At 40.5% G+C, this 12604-nt stretch overlaps 2 protein-coding genes across 4 annotated transcripts in view; one reads left to right on the top strand and one right to left on the bottom strand.

The window, feature by feature from the left end:
• Positions 1-7229, top strand: part of LOC109622265 (putative ammonium transporter 2) — a 32732-nt gene extending 25503 nt beyond the window's left edge. For all 3 annotated transcript variants that reach the window (XM_062851642.1, XM_029872301.2, XM_062851641.1), the window contains 4 exons: positions 5285-5680; positions 5738-5970; positions 6032-6288; positions 6352-7229. In XM_062851642.1, coding sequence (XP_062707626.1) covers positions 5285-5680; positions 5738-5970; positions 6032-6288; positions 6352-6780 — 1315 coding nt within the window. In that variant the 3' untranslated portion in view covers positions 6781-7229. The remainder of the gene's footprint in view (positions 1-5284; positions 5681-5737; positions 5971-6031; positions 6289-6351) is intronic.
• Positions 7230-8291: 1062 nt separating this feature from the next.
• On the bottom strand, positions 8292-11675 carry LOC134286494 (uncharacterized protein K02A2.6-like). The gene is made up of 3 exons (XM_062848110.1): positions 10376-11675; positions 9938-10327; positions 8292-8545 (listed from the first exon to the last, which is right to left on the bottom strand). The coding sequence occupies exons 1-3, from the start codon at positions 11673-11675 to the stop codon at positions 8292-8294; spliced, it is 1944 nt and encodes a 647-aa protein (XP_062704094.1).
• Positions 11676-12604: the final 929 nt, after the last annotated feature.

Genomic DNA, 12604 nt, shown 5'->3' with positions numbered 1-12604 from the left:
GTTGACTGACAAACAAATTTCAGGTGTAATCGTCAATCAGTGCACATTAATGTTGAACTTCACGTGCAACAATCGCAGAACTTATGTACCGTCGTACATCCCTTCAGGAGGAAAATGACAAGATAATATAATAATATATCAGTAACAAATTTTGAAAACGACGTATAATCAATGGTGTAGCATTGATTATACGTCGTTTTCAAAATTCGTTACTGATATGGTTTATGTAATGTAAAACAATACAAAATAACTTGGAGAGACGAACCAGCCAAGGGCTGAAAGTCTCTTTAATAAAGACAAATCATTCAACAACATAACAAAAGAGAACCATTTCATTAAATGTATAACCAGTAGTGAAAAAACAATTAAAACAATGGTAGTCGAAATACGCGTATCTGTCAAAGGATAAGCAACATAGGGCGGAATTAAAAGGTACGAAACTGATTACACTCATTCGAAGAGGGTATTCTGCTTAGAGGGTTCGAAAAGTCGGTACAAGATGGAATTAAAAACAATTTATTTATGGTACATTTTATTGTTTTAAACCATTTATGTACCATACAATGTACGGTATATTTAAACCCACGTATCAGTATTTTGAACAATGTCCTTTCATATTTTCTAAAAATTCGCATATTTTGTTAAACATCTTCAATTTCTCCAAAAAATCATCAAATTTTGTAATCTATATGCGTAGCAGGCAGCAAGACAATGATCGGACTGCTTTTCTGAAAGTTTTAAGAAGTAAAACCCATGAGTTACAAAAAGGGACAAAAAAATTTTCCGTCCCGTAACACCTTATTTTACGGTAGTTCAATATTTTTCAATCTAAGAATGTTATGTTATGATCAACTTCACCCCGGATTGAAAGTTTTCAAATTTGATCATTTGAACATTTTTTACAAAATGTAGCAGTTTCGTGTAACCATTTTGTTTACGGAACTTGGTATAGGTCCACTCAGTACATGTTTTAAAAATATTTGTTTGGAATCATATGCATTGTAGTACCTGATTTTATTGAAAAGAATAGAGGAGGACTGATCAACTTCCCCCCAGATTACGGTATTAGCTTATGATATGCTGCAACTACACACAAAAAATTAACTCAATCGGATATAAGGCAGCCGAAAAATCGCGGTGGACGAAGAGTATCGCCCTGCGAATCCTGACTGTATTACAGTAAGGGAGCTTAAGAAAATGAAAACACTTTTATTGTTCAAAGTATAATAAATCATCAAATGTACTTTAAATATATACCTATTTGTCATATTTTTTAGCGAATATGAAACCTCAAACAAGGCTGCGTATGAAAGCCTTAAGTATAAGCTTAATCACAAAAAATGAAAATATTGCATGTTGTACATGTTACGATATAAGAGACGCACCAGCCCCAGGCTGAAAGTCTCTATAATAAAGACAAAAAAAAATGTTACGATATAATGTTTTTATTTTTTTTTTCAAAAATCGTTCTACTTTTACTAAGCGTTCTGTAACTTTTGTTTACATGTACTTAAATTTTCAGCCAGTGGATTTGATTCACGTATAAAAAGTATTACGCATTTGAATGGAACACAAATATGACGAAAAAATATACTCAGGATCTAATCAGGATATTATTTGTTTATTAAAGATTCCGTTTCATCTAACCTGCTACCCCGTTACCTTAATATTTTAGATCCTCTTAGTGAGACTTAAGAAGCGGAACCCCACCGCAATGAGCGGATATAAACAATATTTACATTTTGCCAATCAGATCGTATCGTGCAAAGGTGCGAAGGAAAACTTGTTCATAACATGTGATTCACAAAATTTCAGTTTCAGTTACTGTGCGATCGCCAATCGCTAACGTTCTTCACTATTTCAGTCCTTACTGCGGTCAGTTGAGGCGTGGAAGGATTTGAGTGCTTGTTTGGATAATTGAAGTTGGTTTGATAATTCAATTCAATTGTAATTTAAATTCGTTGTCAATTATTTTGTAAGATCAAAGTGCTCATAATCTCAAGTCAATACTGCTGTTGATCAAATTGTGGAAACTTTTGATACTGTCACACACCTGTCACTTATAAAAATTGAATCATTCAATGGCAAATGTCGACGTATTCTTGATTTCCTTGTAGCAACGACTATCTAACGTAAGGCTATAACTGATTGCATGTACATTTAGAATAGTGTCATTGAAGATGACAAATCAGTGTAAAGCTCTATAGCGGGCTCTGTACAATCAGTTTCAATTTACATATAGCGAAAAAGCAATATACCGCATGCGTGTGCATTCCGGTTTCGTTTGTGGATGATTGATATAAATTCTAAAGATTATTTATTTTTATTGATTTAGCCACTATGAAACCCGGATATCCGGATTATCCAGCACCCACGGTGATCGGGTCTCCAATTAGCCTAGTGGTTAAGGCTACGCTGGGGCAAAATTTTCCTAAGAAATTCATTAGAGCAGTCTAATGAAAAATCTCATAAGAAGACTCCTTTGAAAATCATAAGATACCTTATGAAACGTTAATTCCGAGAAAAAAAAACTTCTTATTGTACTCCAATCAACCCAAATTCCGAAGCGTCGATGGGCGCGTGAGTAAAGCACGCGTTCTCCGATCTCGACGTCCCTGGTTCGAATTCAGGTTGCGTCATTTTTTTTTATATTGTGCAAAAATATTTCATAAGATGTCTTATGACATGATGTCATAAGAATTCCTTAAGGAAGTCAAAACATTTTCATTTGTCGAAATTTCATAAGAAAAACTTATGGCCTTCTTAAGATCAGTTTTCTCAGTGTATGGATCGCCAATCCGGAGACGGCGGGTTCGATGCCCGTTCCAGTCGGCAACTTTTCTCGACTTCCCTGGGCATAGTGTATCATTGTGCTTGCTTCACAATATACAAATTCATGCAATAGCAGACAAAGAAAGCCCTTCAATTAATAACTGTGGAAGTGCTCTGTTACCGACCTAATTCGGTTACAATGGAAAGTCAAGCAAAATTGTTCTATTTTTCTAAATACTTCATTTTTCTCAAAATTATAATAAATAATTGTTATGTACAGTATCTCTATGGTTAGTTAAATCAAACACAATGTTAGTAGAAGATAAAAAAAAATGACATATAGGGCTAGTTTGGATATGAAAAAAAAACCTATGTACAATTTAAATCAATTTGAATACTTTATATACACCCCATGTACCCCTTGTTAAACGCAAAGTGTTATACCAGTGGGATCAAAACCGGGATACAACAACACTAAATCCGGCTGTAGGTATGGAATGGAGAGAAGGATAGGAGAGGATATGTGGAATGAAGGAGGAGGAGAATTGGTGAGGAGAGGAAAAGAGGGAATGAGAGTGGGAGATGAGATGATCGAGGCAGTTAAGGCCGGGTTTGGAAGCAGTCAACACGTATTTAAAAAAAAGTGCCTCGTAAAACGAAACCGGTTGAAGTGTGACTTTTTTGTAATTAGTTGAGTGCGTGGACAAAACGGTTTTTTTCCAAGATTCCGAGCACGGAAAACGCTCGAGGTACGAGGTCCAGGTTACCCCTTGTCAATGGTGTAAACCTGTGAAATCCACGTGTAACTCAACGGGACATACCGGACACGCCCCGCCGCTTCCAAGCGTGCCCCCGGTTCACCTTAACCCGGCCACACAGATTCCCGAACCTACCATCAACGGTTCGCCAGAACCATTCAACCGGGCCACCAGTGCGTGGTGTATATCAACCTAATCACGGGACGTTCCCCAACAGACGGTCCCCTCGTCAGGTCATCCCAGTGCCACAGAACGGGCGGGAACTCATTATCCCCGCCAGGAAAAGTCCAATTAGAAACTCCTAGCCCCGACGACGGATCGTCGGCACTCGAACCGAGCGGGATTCGACGGCGAGAAGTAGCGCCCCGACGGAGTGGATCCCAAAGAGCGGCGCATCCCTTCCAAGCACGTGCGCCAGCAAGGTATGTTGTACTCCTTCCTCCTTCTCCTCCTCAACGTACCAGCAGAGCAGCGACGCCATCGAATCAACATCCCGAGTACTAGAAAATACCCACACCCGAATAAAAATTGTTTAACTAAACTTTTGACTTTTACCGTCTGTAAAAGAAAGATAGCATTCTTTGATTAGTAGTGGCCTTCCATTGTCTACCTAGTCTTCCGAGGTAAGTAAGAGGTTGTTCAGTCCCCCGAGAGGTCTAATGCCGACCCTGAGAGAACTCCATAGGTGAGCTAGCCTAGGCGTGTGGACGTCGACACCCCAGGACGAGTGGACGTCCATGGTGATTACAGCTCTAAGAACACTAAGTTGAAGTAAGGCAGGGCAAGTTCCATTGTGAATCTCGAGCCATACAGAAGAAGAAGAAGGTGATAGGACCAATCTAATAAATATTATAACGATAGATAATGAGTTTGTGAGTTGAATGAGCAAAAAAAAATAAATTAAAATAAAAGCAATAAGGGTACCCGGGTACCCTGCCGGCATTCTACGGGTGTTTTTTTTGCGGGCCACACTACGGTTAAGCATAACCTAGCATAACCATGCTTGAATTTAATATGTGACTACATGAGCCATCAAACCATTAACAATAAATATTGTTGATGTAAGCATAATATGGTTGAATCAACCATATTTCTTGACAGATCTTAAATTTTGAATAATGCATTTTATTTATTTATTTTATCTATTGTAATATGTGTGATATTGAGGTTGTATCACGCACAATACAATAGATCAAATAATAACAGAAGCTTGTATTAATCAAAATTTATGATTTATTTAAGGGATAATAAGGGTGACACAAATCTCGATTTTCTCTTATGTCAACCAACCCCGCCCCCACGGGAAAAATAGGTCAGAATTCAATATTTTGAAGGGGGCACAAATAAAATATTCAATGAATTTTAAAAATTTTCAGGTGGAGTTAAAATTGAAGTTGCTCAGAAAATTTCTTAACAAATTTGATAAGTTTAGTGAAATTAAAAAGTTATGCATATTTCTCAAATGCAGAATACGACAAACATTCACAAAGATCAGTCTCAACGACACTGAACAGTTTTAAAAGAGCTTTGCAAAAAAAGTGAAAGTGAAAGTGAGTGAAATCGCTATTATTGATTTCTTATAAACTTGGAATCAACAGAATGCTTCTAATTATTTGAGTAGTTAAGCCTATGTTCACGGTGAATGAGCCACATTGTTGAAATTAGGTTTAAGTTTTCTGTATGGGACTTATTTTATAGTAGAGGGATCGTGAATAATCGTTTGATATTTTTTAAATATTGTTCTTCATTTCCAGATGCAACTTCAAGGCGTACTGTCTGTTCTCATTCCTGAACACGATCGTCTACTGTATTCCAGCTGGGTGGGTCTGGGGTGAACATGGATTCCTCAGTAATTTGGGAGTGGTGGACATCGCAGGCAGTGGACCCGTACATCTCATTGGAGGATCTTCAGCATTCGCGTCTGCTATGATGCTGGGGCCACGGCTTGGTCGTTATGCAAAAGGGACGGATCCACTACCGTTGGGCAATCCCGTAAATGCCTGCATGGGGTTGTTTGTCCTATGGTGGGGCTGGCTAGCATTCAATTCAGGCAGTACGTACGGTGTGAGTGGAGCTAAATGGATTTATGCAGCTCGAGCTGCCGTAATGACCATGATGGGATCCTTTGGCGGAGGAACCTTCAGTATAATGTAAGCTCAGATGAATATTGAATGTAGGTAATTTAACTGACTAATTTATTTCATTAGATATTCCATGGTTCGAAATGAAGGTCGGTTGGATATCGTGGATCTCATTAATGGTATTTTGGCTTCGCTGGTCTCAGTAACTGCCGGTTGTTTCCTATATCACGCGTGGGAAGCAATCATCATTGGAGTAATAGGATCCGCCTTGTGCTGCTTCAGCATGCCCTTGTTTGATAGGATGGGTGTTGATGATCCCGTTGGAGCAAGCGCTGTTCATGGTGTTGCTGGAATTTGGGGTTCGTTCTACGAGTCATGTTCAGTGTTAGTGTTATAAAAAACATTTTTTTTAATTTGCAGGAGTTTTAGCTGTAGGTTTATTCGCTGACAATCCTATTCCTCTGGATACAACAAGCGGTCGATCAGGATTGTTCAAGGGAGGCGGCTGGTATTTGCTGGGAGTTCAATCTTTGTCTGCACTTTGTTTGATTTGCTGGGGAATTTGCGTTACGCTTGCACTTTTGTGGATAATCAACAAAATTGTACCAATAAGAATGGATCCCAACGAAGAGCTTCTCGGAGCAGATTTGATGGAACACCGGATTCGACATTCTCAGGTAATACTGGGTTTTTCGAATTTGCTCACTTGCTATTGTTCAAACATTGTTTATCCATTACAGATTGGAATTTCAAGAGCATTGTCTGCTCTGGCGCCGCTGAAAATAGATTTAGATGACGCAATAAATGCCCCGCCTATAGGACGAAACCCTGGACACGAACAGTGCATCGATGAAGTACGAGCCGCAAGTCAGAAGTTGTATGAATGGCGATCATTTATGGATAAGATGTCACCTCAAAAGAAGGCAAATGACCAGCCCAAAGTCACAGATAACCCAGGGCTTAGTAAGGGCTCATTTAAGTTGCGTAACATAAATCGCAAAAATAAAAATGGCACCGATAACCATGGCTATGAGGGAAAATACTCCCATGGAACTAGTGGAGCGGAAAATGGATTGCGAGCAGGTGGAAATCATCTATTTACGGTTACGAAATCCGGTGAAAACAGTCATGGGGAACGTCATGATCAAAACTTTGCATGGATTGACTAAAAGTGAATGACAACAGCTATAATCTCTTCCATATTGATTATAGCGATAAAAAGTGTTTTATTTTACAGTTCTTATTTGATTATAAAAGTGACTTTGAGTCTCGTGTACGAGAACCGATTTTGAAAATAGTGCTTCGTTATTTAATGAAAAATCAAAAACCAAAAAAATGAGGAAATGCTTCCACTTTCGCCTTAAGGCCGCTTCGTTAATATGGGAATTACAATGAAAAACGTTTGTTATTTGAGGTTTCGCATTCAGCCGTCTTTAATATTTGGCCATCTGTCGTAAAATATTAGAGTTAGGGCATCATATTTCATTTAACATTTCGCAGGGAACTGATTTTAAAACGGATACATCAGAGAAAATTTGTAAAATTAAATGAAAACCTACGTTCTCCTCAGAAATCCCTCAAATATTTTGTGCAGTGTGTGAAAAACTAGAATTATCAACGAAATAAAAAGGTAAATCAAAAGTTTGTGCAGTCTCATATGAACTAAAATTTTGAGAGGAAGCTCAAAATTCAGTTGCAAATCAAATAAGCATTGTAAAGGAAAGGCTGGATTTCCTCAATATTGATATTATGATAATGAAGACTCAATAGCAGTAGACAATATGCAAAAAACAGTATTCATAAACACAGTAATATATATAAAAAATAAAACGATGGAAATTATTCTGAAAATCCAAGGGAAGTAAACCTTTAGTGTGTGTACCAATGAACGTACCAATAAACAATAAACTAAAATCACTCATTCATGTATCTTTACTGGGCGCACCTAGTGGTACATAGGGCCAACGTAAAAGATCTCCATCGTGGGGGCTGCTCGCTTCAGCCTTGACCTAGTCCCAGATACATACATACAAACATTTATTTGTTCAACATCATTAAGACAAGACATAATCAACAATAGTACGCCACAATACTCGGTTTGTGGCTGCCGTTCTCCATCCTCGGTCGCGCCCAATGCTCGCCAAGTCACGCTCCACCTGATCCGCCCATCGTGCTCTCTGCGCTCCACGCCTTCTTGTGCCAACCGGATCAGTTGCAAACACCAGTTTTGCAGGGTTGTTGTCCGGCATTCTTGCAGCATGCCCTGCCCACCGTATCCTTCCGGCTTTGGCCACCTTCTGGATGCTGGGTTCGCCGTAAAGTGCAGCGAGCTCGAAAACTCCGAGTGCTTGTAGGTCCTCCTCGAGCAAGGTCCATGTCTCGTGCCCGTAGAGGATCACCGGTCTTATTAGCGTTTTGTACATGGTGCATTTGGTGCGTGGATGAATCTTTTTCGACCGCAGTTTCTTCTGGAGCCCGTAGTAGGTCCGACTTCCGCTGATGATGCGCCTCCGAATTTCACGGCTCACGTTGTTGTCAGCCGTCAGTAAGGATAAGAGGTAGACGAATTCCTCCACCACCTTGAAAGTATCCCCGTCTATCGTAACATTACTACCCAGACGGATCCGGTCGTGTTCGGTTTCGCCTACCAGCATGTACTTTGTTTTTGAGGCATTCACCATCAGTCCGAGTACGGTGGACTCTTCATCACCTTCACTCCATGTTTTTCGAAGAAAACTATAAACTCTTTCGAACTAAACGGTGGTCCGCCATCTGTAACAACTACGTCAGGTAACCCAAACCTAGCGAAAACGCTCATAAACTTTGAAATGACTTTCCTGGCATCTGTTCCAAACTTCATGTATTCAACTTCCAACCATTTAGAAAAACTGTCCACAATGACCAGGAAAACCTTTTTGTCGAAGTAGAAGAAGTCTGCATGAATACGTGTAAACGGTTTTGTTGTAGGAATCCAACTGGAACTTGAAACTGGCTTTGCAACTGCATTCATCTGGCAACACACACTACATGTTTTGACGAAACTTTCGATGTCACTGTTCATGCCATACCAGTAAACTGTCCTTCTTGCCATCTGCTTGATCTTGGTGATTCCTGAGTGATTCTTGTGCAACAGCTTCAACCTCTGCTTTTGTAAACTAGCAGGAATAAACACACGATCCTGGTACAATAAACAACCTTCAACCAGTTCAAGATCTTGATGCTGTGCATAAACGTCCAAAAAACTACGCTCCAACTTCTTCGGCCAACCATGTTTCATGTAGAAAACTATTGTCTGTATAAACTCATCTTGCTTTGACTCGCTGGCAATTAAAACATGGTCCAAAGGAAACTCATCGTAAACGTTCAAACTTTTGATAAACTCTCGTTGCAACGAAACTGGAACTTCATCTGGCAAAGGAAACCTTGAGCAAAAGTCTGCATTGCCCATTTTCGCTGACGGTCTGTAAACAATGTCGAAATCGTAGATATTCAGTTCCATTACATATCTCTGCAGACGCGTTACGAACAACGAATTTTTGCCTTCTTTGCCAAATATGCCTATCAACGGTTTGTGATCTGTATACACAGTAAACTTTTTTCCAAACAAAAACTTAGGAAACTTCTTTATGGTACTCACAACGGCCAACGCTTCCAAGTGTAAAATTGGGTAGGACTTCTGCGAGTTAGTTAAACTGAAGGAGGTAAAACTAATGGGCCTCTCTTCTCCATTGATTTCGTGAGCAATCACGCCACCTAACCCATAACTGCTAGCATCTGTTACAACAACAGGCTTTTGTGGATCAAAAAACTCAAGTAGCTTTGAAGACAACAAACATTGCTTACTTTCGTTAAACACTCGATGACACTCATTGGTCCAGACAAACTTAACGTCTTTCTTTAGTAAACGATACAAACAGCTTAAACGTGAGGATAGATTTGGGATAAACTTACCGTAGTAATTTATCAAACCAAGAAACGCTTTCAACTCGGTGACGTTATTCGGAACATTAGCTTTCCGAATCGTTTCGACCTTTTCTGGACACGGCAACAAACCTCTATCGGTTAAAATGTGACCCAAAAATGGCAAACGTGTCACAAACCATTTGCATTTCTGCAAATTTACTTTTATGTTAGCTTTAGAAAGTCGTTCCAAAACCAAATAAAGCTTTCTTAAACAGTCCTCGTAATCCTCATAATAATAATAATAATAATCGTCTAAGTAGCAATAAACTCCGTCTATGCCTTGCAAAACTTGATCCATGACTCGCTGAAAAATAGCAGCACTTGAAGAAGCACCTTGTGGTAAACGATTATACGAAAACAAACCTTTGATCGTATTAATCACCATAATTTTCCTAGACTTTTTCGACAACATTAACTGTGTATACGCTCCGGCAAGATCTAATGAACAAAAAACTTTAGCACCGGCTAGTGAAGCAAACATATCCTGTGTCAACGGCAGCGGATAGGTGTTCGGAATGATCACCTTGTTGATCGAAACCTTGCAGTCGATCACCATCCTGATACCACCGTCTTTCTTCACTACAACGATCACCGGCGATGCCCACTCGCTTGCATCGATCGGTGTTATGACGCCATCTTTCTCCAAACTGTCCAAATGTTCAACAACCTTGTCCTTTAAACGCAATGGAACGTCATACGCACGTTTGAAAATCGGTGATGCTCCTTTCTTCAACACTAGATCCGCCTCAAAACCTTTGATGGGAGTAAACAAAGACTTATCAAAAACATTGGCAAACTTACCCTTGATATCGTCCACGACACGTTCTTCCGACATCGGCAACGACAGCTGATTCAGGTTTGAACTACTGCCGAACGCACTCCTCCATTCCGGAAAAAAGATGTCCAGCCAATCTCGTCCAAGTAACGGTGTGAACGAGCTCCCACAGCGCAAAACAACTAGTTTGACGAACTTCCGACGTCCGTTCAACTCCACCTGCACTGGAATCTGTCCTTCGACCACCAAACGACTTCCGTTGATCACTGCTAACTTCTTGGTACACTTCTGCATCGGAATATCGGCGAATTCTCCCTCGTAGGTGTCCTTGCTGACTACGGAAACTGCAGCTCCACAGTCTATCTCCATGTCCAGACGAATCCCCTTGACCAACACTGATCGGAAACACGGCTCGTTGATTTTGCCGATGGAAGAGATCATCAAGCACTCCATGTCCTCATCGTCCGAGACAGATCTGTTCAACCGCCGACGTAAACTCTTCTGGTACTCCGTCATCTTCGGTTTTTCTGCAAGAGAATCCACAAACTTCACAGATTTCTTCTCTTTGTTCTTCAGGTCGTAGCAGAAGCGACGCATGTGACCATCTCTGCCACAGAAACTACAGTGAAACTTCCGTGATCGGGATGAAGAACGATTTCCACGGTTAGATGAAACTGGACTACGGCTCCTGTACCGCTTGCTTGCTCCACGGCTCCGACTCCTACTACGGTATCCACCACGTGAAACTGCTGGCTCTTGTCGCTTTCCAAGCCTGTTTAAAACACTCACTCGACCGGATTCACGAGAAACTAGCTTTCGGTTCGCTCCAGCTAACTCTCTGTTGATGATGATCTTCTCCGCCTTGGCTAGCGTCAAACCTTCCTCATCAAACAAACGCTGTTGTACATCCGGGTCGCGAATTCCACACACAAGCTTGTCGCGGATTGCGATGTCCTTGAACTCGCCAAACTCACACATCTCCGCTTGCAGCTTCACAGCTAGGATGAAATCCTCCGCACTTTCGGTAGAACCTTGGACTCGTTGATAAAACTTGTAACGCTGGATCATGTCGCTCTCTGTCTTGTCGTATCGCTTCTTCAACGCATCCGTAATCTCCTTGAATGACACTGTCTTCAAATCCTTTCCGGGAAACAGAAGCTTCAATTCGCTGTAAACTTCTTTGCCGCATGCCGCCAAAAACGATGCTTTTTGTTCATCCGGATCCGCCATCTTGTTGTCGATGAAGATCCATTCCATCTGCTCCAGGTACTGGCTAAACGGAATCGTACCGGGCACGTACGGCTCAACGTGATTCACTAACGGCATACTGACAGCAAAAAACAAACGACGAAAACTAGAAAACGATTTGATGAATTATTACACAAAACCAAGCTAGATTTTTTTTTCAGTGTAATAATCGAAAAAACTGATCAAAACAAACAGCTGACAAAATAATTGCAAAAACTTAAAAACTTTTTTGCGAAAACTTTTTGTCCAATTTTTCAACAGTTTTGACCCACAGTGCAAACTATGTTGTTACTGTGTCAACATGAAAACTTTCAAACTGTTTTCAAATGATCGTGCTCAACGACAAACTTTATCAACGAAACGTGAAACAAACAAACCAAACTGTTGTCGTCGCTCAAAACTAGCATAAACTATTTCTGCTTTTTCCTCTGAGCATAAACTATGCAACGATGTCGCACAACAAACTGCGAAACAATTTTTGTTGCGGGGAAACTTTGACGCAACACTGTGTGACAAACTACAATGTTGGATGAAACAAACTACTCGTACGTGACAAAAATGTTCGGCTGCGACTAAAAGTCGATCGTGTTTACAACACACAAAGCCAGATCACTGTACGGAAACAAAATGGAACACAATTTCTTTGCTTGCTAGGCAGAAGAAAATGGTTCAGAAACTCACTTTGTGCATGCAATTGAAACTCGGTTTCTCTCTTTATTTCCACTTTCAAGAGGTAAAAACTTACGGTTCTTGCAGCAAACCTGTGCAAAGTGGTGAAACAAACCAACTCCGGCGGTGTAGGTACCGCGCAAACTGTTGCTATTGTTCCCTCCGCCGTCGACGTCGTCGCAAAGGGATGAATGGCTCCTTCGCAGTTCAACTTTCCCCCCAGTGAGAAACACCAAAAATCACCGGAAAACTGGCACTTTTTACACCACCCGGGACGCGAAACAACTCCACTTCTCGTCGCCACTGAAATATACACGATTGGAGTGTTGGGTTCGGTA

The sequence above is a fragment of the Aedes albopictus genome, chromosome 2 (genome assembly GCF_035046485.1).
Source record: "Aedes albopictus strain Foshan chromosome 2, AalbF5, whole genome shotgun sequence".
Classification (NCBI taxonomy): domain Eukaryota; kingdom Metazoa; phylum Arthropoda; class Insecta; order Diptera; family Culicidae; genus Aedes; species Aedes albopictus.
The sequence above is the reverse complement of the archived record's forward strand: the minus strand, read 5'-3'. Positions and strand labels throughout refer to the sequence as shown.